At 34.3% G+C, this 22,914-nt stretch overlaps 1 protein-coding gene across 3 annotated transcripts in view; it reads right to left on the minus strand.

The window, feature by feature from the left end:
* TBCK (TBC1 domain containing kinase) overlaps positions 1 to 22,914 on the minus strand; it is a 265,679-nt gene that overhangs the window by 189,786 nt on the left and 52,979 nt on the right. For 2 of the 3 annotated variants that reach the window (XM_074396536.1, XM_003929478.4), the window contains exons 6-15: positions 17,807 to 17,948; positions 16,364 to 16,424; positions 14,893 to 14,954; positions 14,212 to 14,273; positions 13,063 to 13,211; positions 10,258 to 10,396; positions 8,548 to 8,647; positions 2,565 to 2,614; positions 1,859 to 1,988; positions 749 to 847 (exon numbers count right to left, since the gene is read on the minus strand). In XM_074396536.1, the coding sequence (XP_074252637.1) occupies positions 749 to 847; positions 1,859 to 1,988; positions 2,565 to 2,614; positions 8,548 to 8,647; positions 10,258 to 10,396; positions 13,063 to 13,211; positions 14,212 to 14,273; positions 14,893 to 14,954; positions 16,364 to 16,424; positions 17,807 to 17,948 (994 nt within the window). The remainder of the gene's footprint in view (positions 1 to 748; positions 848 to 1,858; positions 1,989 to 2,564; positions 2,615 to 8,547; positions 8,648 to 10,257; positions 10,397 to 13,062; positions 13,212 to 14,211; positions 14,274 to 14,892; positions 14,955 to 16,363; positions 16,425 to 17,806; positions 17,949 to 22,914) is intronic. The other variant, XM_010340090.3, reaches the window with a different exon arrangement.

Consider the following 22,914-nt stretch of genomic DNA (forward strand, 5'->3'; position numbering starts at 1 on the left):
CCTGGGCTCAAGTAATCCTCCTGCCTCAGCAAGAAGCTGGGATCACAGGCATGTGCCAACAGCTTCTTCCTTTTTTAAAAAGGAATGATAATTACCTATGAGACAATACAAGAAGACAAGATGATATAGAAATTTACAAGAAATGAAAAATATCTGGTAAGAATTTGGCCCATTATCATGACTGATGTCATCAGAGTTCTCTGTTAGTATTGCAGGCCACCACAATTTGTGATACCTCTCCTTTCTTCACAACCACAGAGAAAGTGTTACAGGAGACAAAGGAGCTATTTTTCGTGGTCTAGCTGGAATAGGTGTGCCAAAAGCCACTAAATTATGTCAGTGATTTTGACAAGACAGATTAAATTGAAATATTTCTTCAAACTTAGAACCACTTATACACAGGTTATCATATTCTATAGTAAGCATACTTTATAAGCAGGACTACCCACTTGTAACTGACATATACTCTTAAAATAGTCTCTGCTTTTAAAATTAATAATCAAAACATTTTCTGTGAGCACCATTAAATGAAATATTGAATAGTATAATCTAATAAACCTGAATTATATTTTTCTATTCTATTCTTTTTCTATATTCCTTCTACTTAAAATTGCCAAATATTCAAATGCTTATATTTTACTATATTATTGTCTAGTAACTGAAAAAAATATGTATTTGGAAAGCACTACCCTTCTTCATCCTTTCTTAGCATTATTTATCAGCTTCTAACCTTCTCTTTTTTCCTTACCTCAACTCCCAGAAGAGCAGCCCAGGTTAAACCTCTCATAAGAGGAGGAATGTCAACTCTTGCTTCTTTCCAGATTTGGTTTTTTTTATATGGATAAGCCTATGATATCAAAAAAGAAATGAAAATGTCTCAAATTACCTAGTGCCACCTTTTAGTCTAGACAGTTCTGAATATAACCGTCAAAAAACTGGAGTGACTTGCAATAAATTTCAAAGTATCTGCAATTATTGTGTCTGGTGTTAGTACTACATATAAATAGGCATTGGAATGAATCCGTAACACCTTGCAAAACTTTTATTATATAATTAAAAAGAAGAGCTGATTCTACCTGTTTTTTAATCCTTCCTCTCTATTTTGTGCTCTGGGGGGATTTTAAAGGAGTCAGATGGAGGATAATAGTATCAGCCTCATATGGGTTAAGTAAGATAATGCAGGTAAAGCACTCTGTTAAAAAAGTGGTGACAGAGAAGTGTTCAATAACTGTAAGCTACTATTATGGGTACTTCTGCATTTTGCATATAAATTTGTACTTTTATAAATTTGTGTCTTAGGAGAAATTTCTAAAAGAGTATAAATAGGACAAAGGACACATGTTGTTAAGGTTCTTGATATATGCACTCAAATTGTTTTACAAAATGTTTCAGCCCATTCACATTTATCCCAATAGAATGAGAGTTCCAATGTTATTGCATCTGTGCTCACTTTGCTAATGTGGTACACAAAAACACCCCTATTTTAACTTCTTTTTTTTTCATTCCTAGTGAAGAACAATTTGAATAGATTTACTAATTGTATTTATATTATGTACTCTATCCATTTCTCTGTTTCAATATTGATGCTTTTTACTGTTGACTTTTAAGTCTTCTTTTAAAAAATAAGGATATTAGTCCTTGTCTAACATGACTTTGCATAAGTAACAAAACTTGTTTTTCTTCTGAATTTTACTTACTAAGAATATGTATCATTTTTAAAATTAAAGAAAGTTAACTAGACAAGATAGGTCATAAAAATTAGTTTTCTCATACTCAAGATTTCCTAAGAATTACTGACAAAATTAAAGAAAAATTCCATATGTGCTATTGTTAACACTTTATACTTTAGAATCCATACCTTTAGCAGCCTGTCAAAGAGAATAATTCTGTTTAGTTGGTACTCTGTGTCTTTCTCTCTGATGATTAAAGGGAGAGTGGCAGCTGCAGACAACTCATTATTGCTGTTTGAATGAGGTAAATTAGACTGGCTGTAAAAGAGAACAAAAGCAAAAAAAAAAAAAAAATCCACAAAAGGTACAAAATTTTATTTTTTTTCTTTTTAACTCTATTGACAGTGATTTCAGAAAAAATTACAAAATTTTAATAAAACAAAACATCGGCCGGGCGCGGTGGCTCAAGCCTGTAATCCCAGCACTTTGGGAGGCCGAGGCAGGTGGATCACGAGGTCGAAAGATTGAGACCATCCTGGTCAACATGGTGAAACCCCGTCTCTACTAAAAATACAAAAAAAAAAAAAACTAGCTGGGCGTGGTGGTGCATGCCTGTAATCCCAGCTACTTAGGAGGCTGAGGCAGGAGAATTGCCTGAGCCCAGGAGGCGGAGGTTGCGGTGAGCCGAGATCGCGCCATTGCACTCCAGCCTGGGTAACAAGAGCGAAACTCCGTCTCAAAAAAAAAAAAATAAAAAAAAAAAAAAATAAAACAAAACATCATGTTTTTATTTTCTATTTAGAAAACACATTTCAAAGAAAATGTATAAAATTCTTATAAATCTAATATAAACAGAAAGAAAAATAAATGTAAAGTGAGACTATATATACTCACTCATCTTCAAGTAATGGGTAAAACGCTTCTCCGCCAACATCTTTCAATCTCTGTGTATTTAAAGACAAAATATTTACACATAAACATCTTGGGCAGAAACCCTGTTCTTTGTTTAAAAAGAAAAGTAATATAAAAACTATAAATTTATAAAGAGACCTAGAAAAATATAAAATAGAATCTAAAAATCCGTTCTTATCATAAACATGCAAATATACCATGCCTCTGCTGATTTAGGTTTGGCTGTGAAAAACATCTTGTCTTTTTTTTTCTTATCTATAGGTATCACTCACAAATGTTAGACACTTATCATGATATATTTTCCAAACACAACTCAGAATTACTAGCACTAGCATAAAACTTAATGAATGAAAATTAAGTTATATGAAGAAAGATGATTAAGAAGAGGTACTATATATCCATGTATATATTAAAAGCACAACGTAGATTTATTTTTGCTTTGGGATAATACCAGCTAAGTCAAAAGGAAAGGTTCTAGGAAAAGGATTCCAAAAAACTTCTCACATCATACTTTGAACATGTATGACTCAAATAGCTAATGAATCAATGGACAGAATTCACTTAATGATTGTTTTTTACAAAATCATTATACTAAATGTTGTTCCTAATAACAACTCTGACAGGATTATAGGTATTCTTCAAAAACATAAGCAGGAAGGCAGTAGTAAAGTAAAATGATAACCACATTCTAAGCAAGGTGAGTAAGGTTAATGGCATCTTCCCTGCTGCTCTGCTGTTCAACTTCCAATTTGAAGGCAGAATGTCTGCTCCTATGGGGACTGATACAGAAGTTCAAGCTCTGTGTGTAGAAAGCACTGGTCTTCTATTGATTAGAGTCATTGTGCACCCATGTGAGTTATTCTCAGAATTTTTAAAGCTGAAAAAAAATCTTTAACTCAACACTAAGAATTTGGCAAACACTAAATTTATGCCTGGTTCTTCTCTAAAAATTAATGTGCTGTGCACTTATCTTATTCATATCCTATTTTAGTAAACCTTTAGGTGTATCTTTCATATATTGAAATTTTAAGTAAAGAAATAAAATTTTCCCAAGTTTTACTGCATTAATACATATATCTTTTTAAATATTAGTTTTCAGTATCCTGAATGTCATACATTTTATTTAATAAGTCTCTTGTCTGTCTTTTCCAAATACAAAGTAGCACATTAGGATTTTTAAAAGATGAAAACAGTTGTTCAAAAACACTAAAGATAAAAATTATTTGGTTTCCATATAATTTTAAGATTCAGCAAATTAATATTTCTTATAGAAGAAAAGTATTTTAAATTTCACAGGTAGAACTATAAGGGAATTGAGACCGTAGACTTGAAGACTACATTCATTTAACTTGGATGGAATTTAAGTTGAAGAAACAAGAGCAAAGCAAAATCAATTGAAATCATATATTTTGGATGTAATTTATTGTTTGCTGCATGGTATTGTTACTTATTTTGTTACTTTACACATTCTTTCAAAGAGATTATGAATTCAGAGTATCAAGTAGTAATAATTATATATTTTAATTTTCTGTTGCTGGCATTATGGCAGAGAAGAGATACTAATACTCTCCTACTACATAACATGTAAAATATTCAATGATTAGATAAAGCCTTAAAACATAAGAAAAATGCATTGATAACAGATATAAAACTGGGCATACAGAGAAAGGAGTTAAGAACTGTGGTCTAGAGATTAAGACCATAATGAGATAAAGATTTGAGCACCTGCATAACAGACCTTCACAATGGAGAAGACCCTTCTAAAGCCACATAAAGAAAAAACTAGAGGAATTGCTAAGACAGGAAACAAGGATAGGTACCTATTTTAGCCTTAGCTATGAATGATTAGAAATAGAAAAGCTAGCCTTTTTAGACTTCCAGTTTCTTATACAAAATATAAACAACTTAGAAGTCATCATTCTTCCTCTAACAAGAAAAATGCTGAACAAACTGAAAATCAAGAACTCGTCTCACATTTATCAGAATCAGAGCTGAGTGATGTTCTAAAAACTGGAGGGATCCTCGAATATAGGCAAATCACAGCTACCAGGTACATAGCCACTGCTGGAGCCTGTTAAGATCAATTAAAAGGTAATTATCTAATACCTGCAGGCTGAACACAAACTAGTATGGGAGAGAAAAACTTCTGGAAGCCCAGCTTTAGGGAGGCCATCCTTGCTTCCATGAGATTTAACCCCCACAGGTCCTTCCAGGTTCTCAGGGTGAAGATCTGAGAAAAATACCCTTGACTTCCTGCAGGGGGAGAAGGAAAGTAACCAATATGAAATACCACCAGAGTACTCTGTTTTCCTTAAAAGAGGCCTGCCTTAAAGGGAAACTCTTTTACCAGGACCTAACTAAGCAGGTTTTACAGAAATCTAGCCAACTTGAGAAGGAAGTATTAAACTCCAGTCCACTCTAGTCTTTGATGTAGGGGAAAAGAAATACCCAACTCCAGCTCCTCTAGCTTTCCTGTCTCAGGTGGGGGCGGGGAAGGGTGGGAAGCTGAGAAACCTTGTGAAGGTCACAGCCCAGGAACACAGGCTCACTAAAAAACTGAGACTTAATCATAAGATTATTAAAGACTTTCCCCTATACTTTGCTACAATATTAATAGGACTTCCATATAAAAACAGCATTCATTCCTTCAGTTACTATATAGGAAGAAAATACGTAACACATCAAATGAAGAGAAGTACAATGGAGGAAAAAAGCAAAACAAGCTAAAGAGGATAAAGAGTACAAGGGATAGGTGTGACACTGCTGTTTTATAAAGGACGGCCAATAAAGGCCCACCAGTAGGTGACATTTTAGCAAAGAATGGAAATAAAGGAAATGGAAGCAGTGGAAGAGTATTACAGGCAGTGGGAAGAACAAACGTAAAGGCCCCAAAACATATACTTTTAAAAATGATTTTAAAACAAAATTGATAACCTGAATAAACTTATAACCATTAAGAAGACTGAAGCAATGATTAAAAATACACCCAGATAGGGATAAGGAGCCCTTTACAATATAGTTTTAAAGCTAACTGCCAGGAAACATTAAAGAAATAGATATATGTAATCATATAAGTCTTTCAGAAAATAGGAAAGAAGGCAACACTCTCCTATTTATTTAATGAGACTAGTATACTCCTGATACCAAAATAGCCTGGTGTAGTAAAAGAAAAGAAACTCACAGGCCCATCTCACATAGAAACAGAAATGCAAACATTCTAAACAAAATATTAGAAAAATCAAAACACAAATGTATAAAAGAGGAAAAATGAAATCCTGATCTGACTGGGTTTATCCCAGAAATATAAACATGGCTTAACACTGGAAAACCCCATCAACAGAACTAAATCCATTAACATAATACATAAAAAAGCATATGACCATCTCAATAGATACAGTAAAAATACTCAGTGAAATTCAACACCCATTCATAACAAAACTTATAACAAACTAAGAATAGAAGACCTCTATAACTCAATGCAACAAATATTACACTTAATTATGAAATATAAAAAGCAAATTTTTTTTGAGATGGAGTCTCACTCTGTCACCTAGGCTAGAGTGCAGTGGTGCAATCTCGGCTCACTGTAACCTCTGCCTCCCAGATTCAAGTGATTCTCCTGCCTCAGCCTCCCGAGTAGCTAGGATTACAGGTGTGTGCTACCACGCCCAGTTAATTTTTTGGTATTTTTAGTAGAGACAGTGTTTCACCATGTTAGCCAGGGTGGTCTTGATCTGCTGACCTTGTGATCCGCCTGCCTTAGGCTCCCAAAGTGCTGGGATTGAATCACCATGCCTGGCCAAAAGCAACCTTTTAAAACTAGAAATGACACAGGAATGCCCACTATTTCTGTTTCTATTCAATGGTGTTATAGAGGCTCAGCAAAAATAATGAGAAAAGATGAAGTGAATAGATAAGAATTAGAAATGAAGGAAAAGATATCACCTTAATTTACAAGGAAAACCAAAGAGAATCTATAGACATATTATTTGAAAAAGAATAGGTTCAGCAATGTTGCCGGATACAAAATTAACATAAAAAATCAATTGTGTTACTAATCATGCACGAAACAGTAGCTGAAATGGTATTTTTAAAAATATTATTGATATATTTTTAAAACTCATCTACTGGTATACTTAATATTTGTACAATTTACTATATGAAAATTTTGCCTAGAAAGGAACCATAAATAAATCTTAAACTCTAATGTGTCAGCTGAACTGTAGTAGTCTTCATTTTACTTTAAAATGTAAGAACAAAAAATATGATGGATTGATGAATGGCTAGAAGGATAAACTGACATGTGATAAAGGAAGTGAAATGTTAATTCTAGAACCTAGGTCAGGGATTAGCAAACTGTTTCTATGCAGGGCCATATAATAGATATTTTTAGCTTTGTGGGCCATGTGGTCTCTATTGCAACTACTCATTTCTGCCAGTGTAGAACAAAACAGCTATACGTAATAGGACAATGAATATGTCTGACTCTATTTTGCTAGTGGATCATATCAATGCTTGATCTAGGTGGGAAATTGTTCACTGTAAATGCTTTTCAACTTTTCTGTTTAAAAGTTTTTGAAATAAAATTTTAGAAAAAAATCATACTCATACACACACACACACACACACACACACACACACATTTTTCATTTGCAAGAGCAACAACGAATTACCTTAGGAATAAATCTTATAACTGATATACAGACACTAAAAGAAAACTGTTATATAAAATAAGACAAATAAATGATATGTTTACTTAAGTATGTTCAAGAAATAAAACTCTATATTTTAAATACATCAATTCTCTACAAATTAACCTACAAATTCAATGCAACATCAATCAAAACCCTATAATGTTTTATGAACCTCTTTATGATGATTATACAAATCAGCTTGTAGAGGAAGATATTAAAGAGCTCCTATTCCATTTTGAGGACAAAAAAACTGAAGGTCTTCCCTTGCTAGGCATCAACAGTTCACATAAAACTATGTATTAAAACAATGTGGTATTAGCTAAAATTAGACAAACAGGCCAAGAAATCAGAATATCAAAGCCCAGAAACATATCCATACACATAGAAAAAGTTTGTATTATAGATCAAAAAGGTGAAAACTATTCAATATATGGTACTGAGACAAAGAGTCTTTTTTTAATCAATGAAATATGATATTGGAAACCCTCCTTACAAAGTTAATCAAAAATAAATTCCAGGTGGATTAAATAGCTAAATGTGAAACAATTCTTCACATCTTTTAAAAGGAAATATATAAACACATTATAAAAATACTTACAACCTTGCTATTACTTTAAATAAGTTACAACAAGAAAAAAATACATCAAATAAAATATATTTGACTATAAAAGAAAATAACTGATAAAAATTTAAAATTCTATTTAATAAAAGATAAGTATCAACAAGTTGAAGGAAAAGCCACAGATCAGAATATAGTTTCATGACATATAGCTCACAAAGATACAATATCTGGGATATAGTGTTAGAAGTCCTCAAATCAATAAGAAATCACTCAACAGAAAAAGCAAGAAATATGAACTAGTAAAACACAGAAGAGGTAGGCAAACTGCTAAAATATGTGAAAAGACTTACGACTGCACTATCATCAGGATATTTAAAATTAGTGTTATAGTAAAATACTTTTCCATACCATTGGATTAATAATTTTTAAAAATTTGATAAAAGAAAGTGTTACCAAGTAAATAAAGAAATGAGAACAGTTATCCAATGATGGTGAAAAGATAAAACTGATAAAAATCATTTTTTGTGAACAACCAGATAATAAACCTCAAGTCATACATATGCAATTCTACTGTGAGGCACACACTTTACAGAAGCTCTCCCATATTTTGTGAAATCAAGGAGGAATACAAGACTTCTTGTATTATCTGTAAGGTTTTAATTAAAGAAAAAAAAAAACTAAAGTAGAACTGTCAAAATATAATTCTTACATTTCTTAGCTGGCATAATGACAATGTCACAGTGGTATCATCTAAAAGTGAGCTTCTATCTCGACCTTGTCCAAAGCTTTCGCCATCCTCAAAGAGAAAACTGAAAAGAAATTTTTAAAGATAAGAATATGCACATAAAATCCAGCTTATTGTCTCTTCTAGAAAGTAAAGTTTATTCTAAGTCATCAATCCCTTCTTCAAAAAAGAATTAAACTTTACTGGATGTTTAATAAAACAATGTATTGAGATTTCTTCAAACAAGTCTCATTTTTAGATATTGCTTGAGTAGGTATGAATATAAACATAAAGAATTTCAGAAAAACAAAAGTGTAATTTACAACTCTTTGTTCATGCAGTTTCAATGCTAACAGTACTCTCTTGACATTAACCAAATGTGTTCCTGAGAAAGTTTATAAGGGTGGAAAAAGATAAAGGGAAGAGAGAAAAAGCATACTGACAGTAACCTCACAGAAGAATATTGAATAACAAATGAATAAAATTTGTTTACAATTTCAATAAATTAGTTTTAAGAGTCTATATATCCTTTCCACCATGCCTTCTTGGAATTTCCGTAAACTTGTCTCTGATTTTCTACTTAATTCAATGTATGATGGTATAATCATAGTTAACATTTAAAATCAGATTAAGAGAGAAAAAAATAGAAAATAGTCAATCCAAACAATTAATGCAAAAGTTTAAAATGTAAGAAAATGATCAGCAGATGACTTCCACAGTTACCTACAATGATCAAACCTAAGTCCTGAAATCTAAAAATTAAAATTTTATTTTATTTTATTTTGAGACAGGCTCTCTCATTTGCTCAGGGCGAAGTGCAGTAGCACTTGACTACAGCTACTGCACTTGGCTCGCTACAGCCTCAACTTCCCTGGGCTCAGGTGATTCTCCCACCTGCAGCTGCCTGTGTAGCTGGGACTACAAGCACACAACACCATGCCCAGCTAATTATTTTTTCTTTACGAGACAGGGTTTCACCATGTTGCCCAGGCTGGTCTCAAACTCCTGGGCTCAAGCAATCCACCTGCCTTGCCTCCCAAAGTGCTGGGATCACAGGCATGAGCCACCATGCCCAGCCTAAAATGAAAAGTTTAAATTATTAGTAGAAGCTCAAGAAATTTAGGTTCATATTTTTATGAATAAACATGAAGAGCAGTGTTGATGGTAATCTTAGCCCCAAGGCTGTAGAGGTATTTCACTTCCAGTCTAATTTCTAGCATGACATCTTCTTATGCAATTTTGCAGATTTTTTAGCAACACACTAAGCACAGTGATCATCTCTACAACATGCAGTGAAGCTACAGAGTTCATTTACAAGTATGCTTGCGAAAAGAACATAGTTCTTCAGAGTAGGCACACTAAGCTAGTTTTTAGTTAACTCTCTTAAATATCCTACTGTGATTTGTATGTTTTTCATTAACATCAATTATTCCAAGATATTCCATAATATTAACTTCATTTCGTACAGGTCACAAAGCAAAATACTGATCAATGACAACTGATGGGAACTCAACAATTAGAAACTTTGGACAATCAAACAAAGTGTTGATTCCAATTACTTCCAATAATCACTTCATTGGAATGCCTACCAAAAAAAAATTTTTAAACAACAAATTTTCTTTTTTATTATTACCATATATGTATAATTATAACTATTTATTTATTTAAATTTTCAAGAGAAGTTACTTTCCTTACTTGGGGAGTGTGCAGATAGGTGGTTTGGATCGAATGATTTCCTTGTTGACAAGCTCTTTCTCCAAGTCACCTCCAGCCAAACACCAAAGGTAATAAACTTCTTCAATAGATCTTTCTGCCAGGTAATCATTGTTTATATCTATTAAAAGCAAAGTCAACACGCAATAATAGCTGCCATTCTAAAAAAATAAAAACAAACACTTAAGAACAGACTTCTAGATTCTAGTTCTGATTATAAGAAGCCTGAAATTTGCTACTCTATCCTAACGACAAATAGAAAGTTGAAGAGACTGAAAAATCAACAATTATTGGATCTGTAAGAGAGTTGAGGACATAGGGCTAACTTCTGTCCCAAGTCTGGAGACAGGAGAATATAGGGAGCTACGGACTACTGGAACAGACGTTCATGGGCAGTGCCTCAGGAACCAATGCCAAATTTGGAAAACCTAAATGGTAATTATAAATTACTGGAGGCTCAATGTAGACAAATCTGAGAGTTTAAAACTCCAGAGGGTACCAGTCATAAGGGATACCCCAACACTTCTGTAAGTTTTATCACCAGGAGTTTGACAAGGTTCTCACATTAAATACTGGAGAAAAATGCTCTTATGTTTCCAGCAGTGGCAGAGGAAATGAAACCATTTTGAAATACAATGAGCACTGTTCTTAAGGTCTGCCTTCAGGATAAACTGGTTAGTCAGAGCCTAACTTGCATGGATAATATCAGAACCTAACTGACCTGGAAAGAGGAAATACCAAAGTGCAGCCAGCTCTAGCCTTCTACGTGGTGGTTAAGGTGTGGGGAACAGAAGCATTCTGTAGTCAGTCTCAGTCCTATGATCAGCCCTCAATCTTTAAGTGAGCCAGTGACTCTAAACAAAGTGTTTCCTTGCCCTTAAGGAGTGGCTAGAATGAGCTGGAGCTTGGTATTTCCCTTCTCCTACCTGGAGGTATGCCATGACTGGCAGATTCTCATTCAATTTTTGTAATAATTTGAATGCTCCAGGCTGAAAATAATATACTACTAAAAGTGGCTTACATAATAAAGACATTTATTCATCTCTCTTAATACAATCATAGGTACAGGAGGGGCCTATGCTTGTCAAAATTCTAGACCATTTCCTGCATACAGAAGAGAAGAAAGTGGTTTACCTATGCTGCAGTACCTTTCCTGTCACAATTTTGTTTTTTCCCTATAATGCCCAGTAATTTCATTTAGATTCCATTAGCCAACTCTAGTTCACAAGTTTACTGCCCATATCAACGGAAACCAGAAAAAGGAAAATCTGGAATTTTTACCCTTTATAATACATAGTATTGGTAATTTTACACTGTACATAGCAAAAAGAGTAAGGGTAGAAAATAGCACATGGGGAAGGAACCAGCACAAATTGTTCCTTCCCTCATGTCTCAAGGCAATGGCTGGCTGCCTTTTCTGAAGTCTTCCTTGATGTTCCAGACAGAAATACAGAACTACGTGCTCCTGCTGTGCTGCCATTGTGCTATATTCATATTGACCTTCATTTATAATAGTGATCGTATAACTAAATGTCTGTCATGCCATTCCATTTGGCATGAATGTTATTTAAAATACAGCATGTGACACATACCAGGAACTCAATAAATGTTTAATTGAAGGAATGTTTAGTTAACTATTTTCTGCCATGACTTAAGTCATAAGAACTTTTCAGGCCGGGCGTGGTGGCTCAAGCCTGTAATCCCAGCACTTTGGGAGGCCGAGGCGGGTGGATCATGAAGTCAAGAGATCGAGACCATCCTGGTCAACATGGTGAAACCCCGTCTCTACTAAAAATACAAAAATTAGCTGGGCATGGTGGCGCGTGCCTGTAATCCCAGCTACTCAGGAGGCTGAGGCAGGAGAATTGCCTGAACCCAGGAGGCGGAGGTTGCGGTGAGCCGAGATCGTGCCATTGCACTCTAGCCTGGGTAGCAAGAGCGAAACTCCGTCTTGAAAAAAAAAAAAAAAAGAAAAAAAAAAAAAGAAAAAAGAACTTTTCAGAATAGAGGTAACTTACTGGTGTCACTAAACCTTACATTCCAAGAGTTGTAATCTTCACACAAGAACTGTCAGACTAAAAGCTGATATTCTCTTCAACATTCACAATATAATGGTATATAATTCTTATCAATAATATTTTTAGATATCATTTATAAATAAATTATATAGAATATCAGTAACTTAAATTTAAAGGATAAACTGTTAGTTCAAATGTATGTGTGTGTGTGTGTGTGTGTGTGTGTGTGTTCTAGCCACTACTTAAGGGCAAGGAAGCACTTGTCTAAAGGCTAGAGGCACAGGCTCCCTTAAAGATTCAGACCTAATCATAGGATTGACTAAACAATGCTTCTGTTAACCTTAACCACCACATAGAAGGCTAGAGCTGACTGCACTTTGATATTTCCCCTCACCAGTTCAGTTAGACTCTGATATTATACAAGCAAGTTAGGCTTTAACTATACACATATATATATTTGTGTGTGTGTATGTGTATATACTTTTTATTTTTTGTAGAGACAGGATATCTCTATGTTGACCAGGCTGGTCTCAAATGCGTGGCCTCAAGCAATCCTCCCTCTTTGACCTCCCAAAGTGCTGGGATTACAGGCATGAGCCACCACACCCAGGCAGTCAGTTATATTTTAATCACTTGCAGAATAATCTCTTAATTCCCAGATAACTATCTATATCACTAATACATATTGCTGATAAATTCAGCTGAAACTAGGATAAGAAAACTTCCTTTAAAAACAAGGCTTATATTATTTTATATGCTTTATCATTACCTTTACACAACTGACTGATATCCTCAGGCAGAGTTAAATCAGCACATCTCAGAGAGGATGAAAATAGACTGGCAGGTTTGGTAAAGTGGGTATATAAAGGTGACACCTCACTGAACACTTTGTCCTTCATTAATTCATCTGGGCTTAGTCTTGAAAACATTTAAAATACAGAGCATGAATGAAAGTCATAAAAAACTTCCTAAAATAATGGCATACATTCAAGAGGATAAACATCTTAAATATCTCATTAGCACAGAAAATAATACAGCTCTCCATTGCAGAGTCTACATGTATACTTTTATATTACAATCAATTAACTGTGAGTAAATACTGAAATCTGAATTTTTTTACTTACGTTGTACTTTCTTTACCTTATGATGTATCAAAAATATCACTCCGTAAGAGCTTCTGCATTTTTTTTACTTTTAGCCTGACTAGCATTTCACCTGCTTTACTGAATATCTTAATTAAATAATAAATATGCAAACTATTATAATAATACCTTTTGGGTTTTCTTCCTGTCCTTTACTTTAATGTGGTACATTCACACAAAACTACTATTTTTCTTTAACATGTCTTGATAAAGTTGTTTTGCTAAAGACAAATTTGGAAACATTATTTTCAAACATTATATACTTAAGGAGTTTAGGAATAGCTGTATGACTAGTAGTAATATCATCAAATGAAAGTCAATTAATAAACTTCTAAGAGATCCTTTCTTATTATCAACAATTATTAATTTACTATATCACTTACCCAAATTCACTGCCATAATACATATTGACAACAAACTTTTATTCTCAATTCTCTGATGATATTATTGGGTCTAGGAATACCTATATTCCACAGTTTAGTTGACTTTCTACTTAGAAGCTTGGAAATGAACTAGTACCTTCTTTAGTACATGTCAGTTTTTGACCATGGTTTAACTTTAACACTTTTTCATTTATTCACAAAAAATGAAAGCGTACATCATTCACCGTTGTGATACTGATATCAATGTTATATTACTACATATATACATTATGTATATTTAATCATATGTACATTATGTATATTTAATCCATTACGTTAGGACAAATAAGAAAAAAATCAAGTGCTTATGTGTAAAGGATCTCAGTGTAATCCCAATATCTAAATAACATCAACCTCTTAGAAGGATGGAAGGTGAGACATTTCTTCAAAAGATCTGTCACAGTTTCAGGAAGCTCCTGGTAAAGAGAGAAAATAATTAATTAAAATGATCAATTTTAGTAATGTATTTTATTTAAATGTTTGATAATTTAGAAGATTTTGTTTTTTTAAAGTTTTTATTTGTACTTTATACAAATGTAGTCACTGTGCAAAGGCAAATACTTAATGGGAAATAAGCATTGCTTTAAAATGGCTTGCAATTGGATCCCTAGTGTGTAAAATAAATTTTGATTAACAGATTGCCATTGTTTTATTGTATCCCCTCCAAAGTTCAGGCTTAATGAACTTTGAAACTTAATTGTCAATGTAATGGTATTAAGACGTGGGGCTTTTAAGAAGTGATTATGTCGTAAGAGCTCTTCCCCTGGTGAATGGCATTAAGAGGCTTAGAAAAGGGAGACTTCACTTAGCAATTGCCTAGTTTGCCCTTCAGGTTTGTGAGGACAGTATTCCTCTCTCAGGAGACTGCAGCCCTCACTAGACAACTGAACCTACTGGTGCCTTGATCTTGGACTTCCTAGTTTCAATAACTGTGGAAAAATAAATTTTTGTCTTTATAAATTACCCAATATCAGGTATTTTGTTATAGCAGCACAAATGGACAAACCTTGATAATGACAAAGATTAATGACAAACCTTTATAATGTCCAGACAACCATGCTCTTCAGCCAGAACTATTAAAGTGTCATCTACACAATCTATAAAACAGAGAAAACTATATGAATACATGCCTCTTTTCTAAACTTCCAACAAATCAAAAAATAAACTCTGATCAAAAATGTTTTAATGGAGTAATGCAGTTCTGGAACTCAGAATACTGAAAACTTTATCATTTTGTTAAATTTCCTTTCATGTTTTGATAAAAATGAAAAGCTTCAGACAAATACTAATTGAAAAACTGATACTGAAAGATACTAGCTTAACAAGTTTGATAAAAGAGCAATTCCTTTACAAGGAAGGTAAAGATACTCGATCTCTGTCTCTAAATACATACATGCAGACACACACAGTTGACCCTTGAACAACATGGGTTTGAATTGCACAGGTCCACTTATATGTGGATTGTTTCCAACCAAACATGAGTTGAAAAATACGGTATTTGTGGATGTGAAATCCACATGTATGGAGGACCCATTTTTCATACACATCGGTTCTGCGGGACTGACTATGGAACTTGAGTACACATCAATTTTGGTACATGTGCATGTGCTATAAACAATTCTCTTCAAGAAATGACTGTATATAAACAGCACTTTTAAGAAGGCTTTGTAACTTTTTTTTTCATGATTACAAGACAAATTTGTTTTATTATACATAATTTGGACAATGTACTTACATTTATCTGGGAATTTAAAGTATAAGTTTAGATTACAGACCACATTTAAGAATCTCCAAAGCTTAATAGCTGTAGTATTAATCTTTGTAATTAAATGTGGTAAATCCAGTAAAATTTTTGCAAATTTACTTATAAATCATTATTATTCAATGTTTACTAATATTTTCCTGTACATATTCTTATTTGCAAACATTCATAAGTTGGATACCAATCTGTCACTCTTTTATATAAAGTGTTCTATCACTGTTTTTTTCTCCTTAATTATCAAACATGCTTAATTATTTCCAGTCTAAAGCAGATTACATAAATTTTTATTAATTTGAATTACACATTTGGATCTACATACATGCAAATACATATCAGCCTTTTACAAAGAAAAATCAATATTCTTCTTGAGTTGTTATTTGTACATGATTCATCAGATAGAAAGATAGCCCAAACATTAATATATACTCTCTGCTATAAAAATACAATTTTATAGTCTCATAATTTGATTTTACAAGTTAATTTACTTGGCTAGATCATAAAGCTAAGATTATTTTCATCTAGGTTAAAATTCCTCAGAGAATAAAAAAATTTCTGCTGTAATATTTTAGAAGGCACTTCCTATGCTGTTCTGCTGATCATTACCACTGATCATTAGCAACTTGAGCAAAGGGGGTATTTCAGTGTACTCACTATTTCAAAAGAACGCATCATCAATCTTCACGATTACTAATAGATACTGAGTTATATTTATATTTGAAAGATAAAAAATTTTCTGACATTTACCCAAAGTAAGCAAAAATTTTAGTCTTTCGGAAATATCCAAGCTCTGAAATAATTTTCTTCCCTAAATAAAATGAGAAAAGAAATTTGTGTTAATATTTCCATCTTTTTTCTAGGGAGGTCTTTTTCTTCCCCCATAGCTGAGACTGATTTTATCAGGCATCTCCATTTATCTCAAAAAGTTTTATTGGATTTTTAAAGTCAGCTCCACTAAAGAAAAATTACTGGTGAAATAACATTTTAGAATGTGTTGCAAAACATGTATCATTTAAAATTTTCATATATTTAAGGGTCACTATATTCTAGTTTGATGTAAGCATTGTTCACTTTTGAGATCCATACATACCTGGATATCTAGAGGTATTCCGGGCCACCTGGAGCCTTATTTTATTGAGACCAAGATGCCTCCTGGGTAAGACCGATTATACTCTTTCATCTACCCAGCTAATTGTTACTTGAATATAATGATTCAGGTGATCTAATCTCCATTAAAAATTTTCCTAACACTCCTTCCTCTTCCCACAATAACTTCAGACAGCCTTACTTCACACTCCTACATACCTGGTATATTTTTAAAAGATGTACATATTATACTTTAATTGTTTCCTTATTAGTCAGCTTCAGGAGGCTCCTTGGTATAAGGTCTGGAGTCAACCACTTATACCTTCAGCATTTATGAGCTGAGCAATGATTGTGTGCCAACTGAACTCTTCCACCACCAGACAGTTACATAATTTGGGCAAACTACTTAACCACCTGAAGTCTTACTTTTCTCATCTATAAAATTAAAATATTAACTGTACCACAGGCTACGGTGAGGGTTACATTATGCAGAGTATGCTTCATTAATGTTAGTTATCATATTTCTCTTATCATAAACAAAGTAAGCTTATATGATCATTTAAATAAACTTAGAAGGAAAAGGCTTAAGAGTACCTGATGTTTATAAAGAGATGCTTTGATTTTTTTTTAATAGAGAAGAAAAAATGTTCTTAAACACTTATCAAATCAACACTACAGGTAGAGAGATCGTTGAAAAAAAAAAGTGTCAGTCTTCTCAATCCTAAATTACTGAAATTACTGTCATATCGATCTTCTAAAAACGCGGGTTTGATTTCAATACACTGTTAAACTTTTAATGGTACTCCATATATCTTATGTAACTAAAATAAACGTCTTAACTTAGTAAAAATGTACACATTACTAGAGAGATCAAAATAATATACATCTGGTAACATTTACATTCACACTTAGTAAAAAAATGTTTCTAGAGATCCAAAAAAAATGTGAATTTATTAAAGATGATTAAGTCAAATTAAGCCTTTTCTCCTCATAATCAATTTGTACAGCAAAAACACAGTATTATTAAATAACTTTCCTCTCCAAAAGATTATTTCAATAAATGCACAATTTGTTTTTATTATATTAATATTTCTTTATACATACCACACAAAGCTCAAATAAAATGATTCCAAGAGACCATACATCTGATTTGGGGCCAGAAGGCAATGGTTTTTTACTTGGCATGTGATCAGTGGTTTTGAGAATTCCCTGTGCAATTACCTCAGGGGCCAAGTATGAGGGATATCTGTAATGATAGATACATTAAAATAATGAATAATTACAATAGGGAAGGAAGCAATAGTACATTTTTACAATCAGTGTGGTAAGATCTATGTAAAAGTTCCATGCAATTAAATTAACAACTCTTACTAGAAAACATTCTAAACTAATCATCATAATACAGATATTTAATGTCAAGGAATCAAGAGTAAATATACACAAGTCCCAAATATTTTTAAAATCCTCCCTCCAACATTAATTCCTTTCTTTGCTTTTCTCTGTATTTTTAACACAGTTCTCTAGGCTTCCAAGGACTTGTTTTTCCTTCACCCTTATTGCCTATCTTCCGTTAATACTAAATATTTAAAGTGTATTTTATCTTTTAAAAAGTAGTTACTATTTTTAGTAGTAGAATGTCAAAGCTATAAAAAGATATAAATTGAAAAATGAACTCCTAGCTCTATACCCCTGTCATCCATACATATTTATGTGTATATAACTTTGTCCAGCCATCACCTCTGCCCCCACATGGTAGAATACTATATATATTGCTATATACCTCTTTGTTCTTTAAAAACACGAGTTTCCTCATTTTTGAAAACTGCCAATAATTTCACTGATGCACTTAACTTGACAAAAAAATATTTTAGAACTTCCATTATTTTGCTATTATCAGTTAGATGAAAATATTATAAATATTTCCCACAAGTATATACATATAAAAGACAGATAAATTCTTAGAAGTGGTACTCCAAGATCATAAGGTATGTGGATTTTAAATTTTGATTAATCACACCAAATTGCCCTTTGGAGAAGTTGTATCAACTTTTATTGTCAGAAGTAATACATGAGGGTGCCTATGTCCTCACCATTTCACTCACATAAAAAGTTTTTTTCAAAACTGTTCAGCAAATAATGAATAAATGTGAAACACTGCTGATTAATATGAATAAGGTATAAAGAAGAAAGCTTCAATGAACATCCATGTACCAAGAAGCAGTTTAAGTGAAGAACACAAAATTATCACTAAAGGTCCCTTTGTTCTCCCTGATTCGATCTCCAGCCCTGTTCCTCAAAAGGAAAAGATGTCTAGAATTTTTGTTTACCATTCTCTTCTATTTCCTGATGGTTCTGCCATATGTTTGTATTCCTAAAAATATATACTGTTTAGTCAAGCACATTTCTGAACTTTATAACATTGGAATTAGGATGACTGCATTCTTTTGCTTTTTCAATCAACATTATCTATATTGCTGCATGAAGGTGTACCCATTAAATTCTTATTTCCATTTTATGAATACATCATAATTTAGTTATACATTCAAGTGTCAATGGCATTTAAGTTGTTCATCATTAATACTATGAACAATGTTGCACAGAATACCACGTATGGTATACATCTGAAAAAGGCTCCCAAGGGTAACAACCTAGAACCAGATTTCTAAGCTATAGGATATGTGCACTTTCTACTTCATTACATGACACCAAATGTTTTTCAAAAGGAGTTATAGCAATCTATACACCTGCCAGCAGTGAATGATAGTTCCTATTGTTTTACTTCTTCACCAACACTAGATATTTGACAGATTTTTTTAATGTTTAACAATCTGGTATATAAAATCTATTGTGGTTTTAAACTGCATTTCCTTGAACATTAACGACATTGAGGCATGTGTTCACATGTTTATTAGTCATTTGGGTTTGTTATTGTGTGATATGCCCATTCAAATCTTTTGCTTATTTCTCTAGTTGTTTTGGGGTCCCCAATACCACTCTCATATTTAGAAATTCACTAGAAGGACGTATTAGACCTAAGTGTACTCACAGCTAAGATTTATTACAGTGACACAGTAAGGACATAGCTGGATCACAAGGGACAAAGACAGAGAGGGAGTCTTAAGGAACCTATATTCAGGCTTCCTTATGCTCTAACCCTCCTATCAGGGATCACGCACAATACATTCTTCTTCCAGCAACAAAAATGTAGCACTATGTATATGATGTATTTTTCTTTTTTTTTTTTTTTTTAACCTCTTTCCAATCTTGAAGAACAAATGTTATGTGATGTTTCTGGCCAGGGAAGCCCATTGAAAATTCAAGGATTTTATTTGGGACTTGTCACACAGGCACTCTCTGCCTGTCGTGTACAAAAATTCAAGACCTCAAAAAGAAAAGCAAGGGTTTAGCATAAACCGCTTTGGTTGTTTACGACGACAGTAAACTAGCCTCAGCAGTTAGGGATCCATGGGAACATTTCTGCAATAGAGGTTTCAAGACAATAGCCAATGGCAAACATTGCTAGCAGGATTTATTTTCTAAAGACAACAGTCTTAGGCTATGATAAACTTTTACTGCACAGTTGTTCTTTAATTCCAGATACTAATGCCTTCTTCAGTAACTATGACTTGACATACCTTCTACCACTTAGTGGTTTTGTTTTTTCTTTCTGTTTATCGTATCTGTTTATGAATAAGAAGTTCTTATCTTTCATTTGTAATCTTTTTTCCTTATACTTACTGATTTTGTCAAAATAATCTATTACTTTCTCAAAGTTTCACAGTTTAGCCATTTATATTTAAGTTTCTTGATCCATCTAGAATTCATTTTTCATAAAATGTCAGACAAGGTACAATTTGTTTTCCTACATAATCAACTGAGGCCTGTTCCCTTTATTGAAATCTCTTTCTCCCTAAGTAGTCTGCAGTGCCAGCTGTGCTCTAAATCAAATCTCCAAACATATGTAGGTTTGTTTCTTGGCTCCCTCATCTGTTCATTTGGTCAATTTGCCTAATAGTACAGTATTACACTATTTTAAATAAAATATTTTATATAAAACATTTTATTAAATATTACTGATAATTGTTAGACCTCTCAAAACAGACACAACTTTTAGTTTCTCCTTGGGAAAATGTAGGCTCTTTGTAAGTGTTTGTTCTTCTTTATATACATTTTAAAACTACCTTGCCAAGTATTTTCTCTTTCATATACAGTTAAATTTTTATTGAAAATAGATAAGATATAAAGACAGGCTGTAGAGAACTAACATCTTTACAATACTGACCCTAGCAATCTGTAAACATGCTATCTCCATATTTATATAGGTCTTCTATGTCTCTCAAAATGATTTATATTTCTCCATAAAAGAACATACTGTCATGGGATTTTAGGGTGCTGCTTTGCCAGGTGGAAATCCCTACGGCCTTTACCTGAGTTTACTTGGTGCCTTTGCCTGAGTTTACTTGGGCCCGCTGTGCTCATTCCATCCACTTGGACTGGCAGGCTCTGGTCAGCTCGAGCTACTGGCCTGGATGCCATGCCTGCCAAGGGAGAGCCAGGCATGGAGAAGCAAGGGGTATATGAGTGAGTGTGGGGTCTGACACTGTGCACAGCCATGTTTAATGGCTGCAGCAGGGCAGGCAGGTCCAGGTGCTGGCACAGACAATGGATCCCTGTAAGGCTGCAGCTGAACCAGGTATGTTGCAAGCAGCTTCCACAGCTGGCACCAGGGAACATGGTTGTGCCTGGAAGCTTGCAGATGCCGGGAACTGCAGAGCCCCAAAGAGAGAGTCACAGCTCTGGCTTAGAAAGCTCCTAGGTCTGGGCTCCCCAAAGGACTACAGCTCTTTTCTCCTGTTTTGCAATGTGGCAAGCAAGAGACTGTTTCAGCACTGTTTGTTATAGCTGTCTTAGCCCTACCATTTGGCAGGTCCCGAGTTCTTGTCCTGCATCCAGCAAGAATAAGGTAGGTGGACAAGTGGAGGGTGAGCAAGGTAAAGAGACTTATTTAGCTATAGAACAGCTAAGGAGACCCATAATGGGTAGTTCCTCTCCACAGGCATGGTGTCCCTACGAGTGTTCAGCCCTCAGCAGAAAGAAGACCCTGCAGTGGGTAGCTCCTCTCTGCAGCTGGCCATCTATCAACTGCTTAAGTCTGGCTGAGTCCAGGGTTTTTATGGGCCTTAGAGGGAAGAAGTGCACATCCATTGGTCCATGTGTGGCCATAGGTGGGCCCAGAAAAAGCACAAGTTCCTACTCATGTCCACAGGACCAGCAGGAACTCCCCAGGCTTCAAGCCCTTCCCAGCCTGAAGGTGGGGCTTCACCAGGGACCCATCCCCTTTTGCCCAGGAACCTGTTTGATCCCTGTTCTTCATGGTAGCCAGGCTGTTCGTGCCAAGGGGTACCTGCAGGCCAGTGCTGAGCTGCCCTCTGCCCCCTTTGGACTTTCTCCCTTGCTTGTCGGTGTGCAAAGTCCACAGGGGGCTGGCATGTCCATGCTGCCTTGAGTGTGTGCACACCTAGCCAGGGTGCAACAGTGCCTGGGCTTGGTTCCAACCTTGTTCAAAGATCAGAGTGGGCACAGGGAGCACAGAGAGGCCAGGCAGTGGGGCGGACATTTCTGAGCCTACATCACCCAGGAGAGCTGGGCTTCTGCCTGTTCCTGGCACACAAGAGCACAGGGAGTCTCAAGTCTGTAGCGCCAAATAGCGTGGCTGCAGCTATGCCCGGGAAAGGCAGGGCTGCTGCCTATTCTTGGCCTCCGTAGGCTCCGTGAAGTGCCAGCCCCAGCAGTGCCTCCCCCACTGCATCCAGCAACATGGTAGTGGCCATTCCACACAGGCCACTGCCGCCATCAATACTTTATCTGATTCTATAAAGTACTCATTTTGCCTGTTCTATATCTTATATGATAAGCTATACAAGATACAATGCTATACATGTTCTATATACTACAGATTTCACATACAAAAATTTAACCTATCATGTCAATTAGAAAAAAAAAAAAAAAAAAAAAAAAAAAAACTATGTACTTGAGGGCACTTGTGTATCTTTTTATAAACCCTCTGCAACTACCAAAGAAACTTAAGTAGAGGATATGCTCAGCATAGTTTTGCTTAAAAGAAGAAAAAAACATTTCCTATCAAAAATGCCCATTAGGATAGCCTTACAAAAAACAACTTAAAAAGTGGTTAGTAAATAAGAATTAGACAT

The sequence above is a fragment of the Saimiri boliviensis genome, chromosome 3 (assembly GCF_048565385.1).
Source record: "Saimiri boliviensis isolate mSaiBol1 chromosome 3, mSaiBol1.pri, whole genome shotgun sequence".
NCBI classification, from domain to species: domain Eukaryota; kingdom Metazoa; phylum Chordata; class Mammalia; order Primates; family Cebidae; genus Saimiri; species Saimiri boliviensis.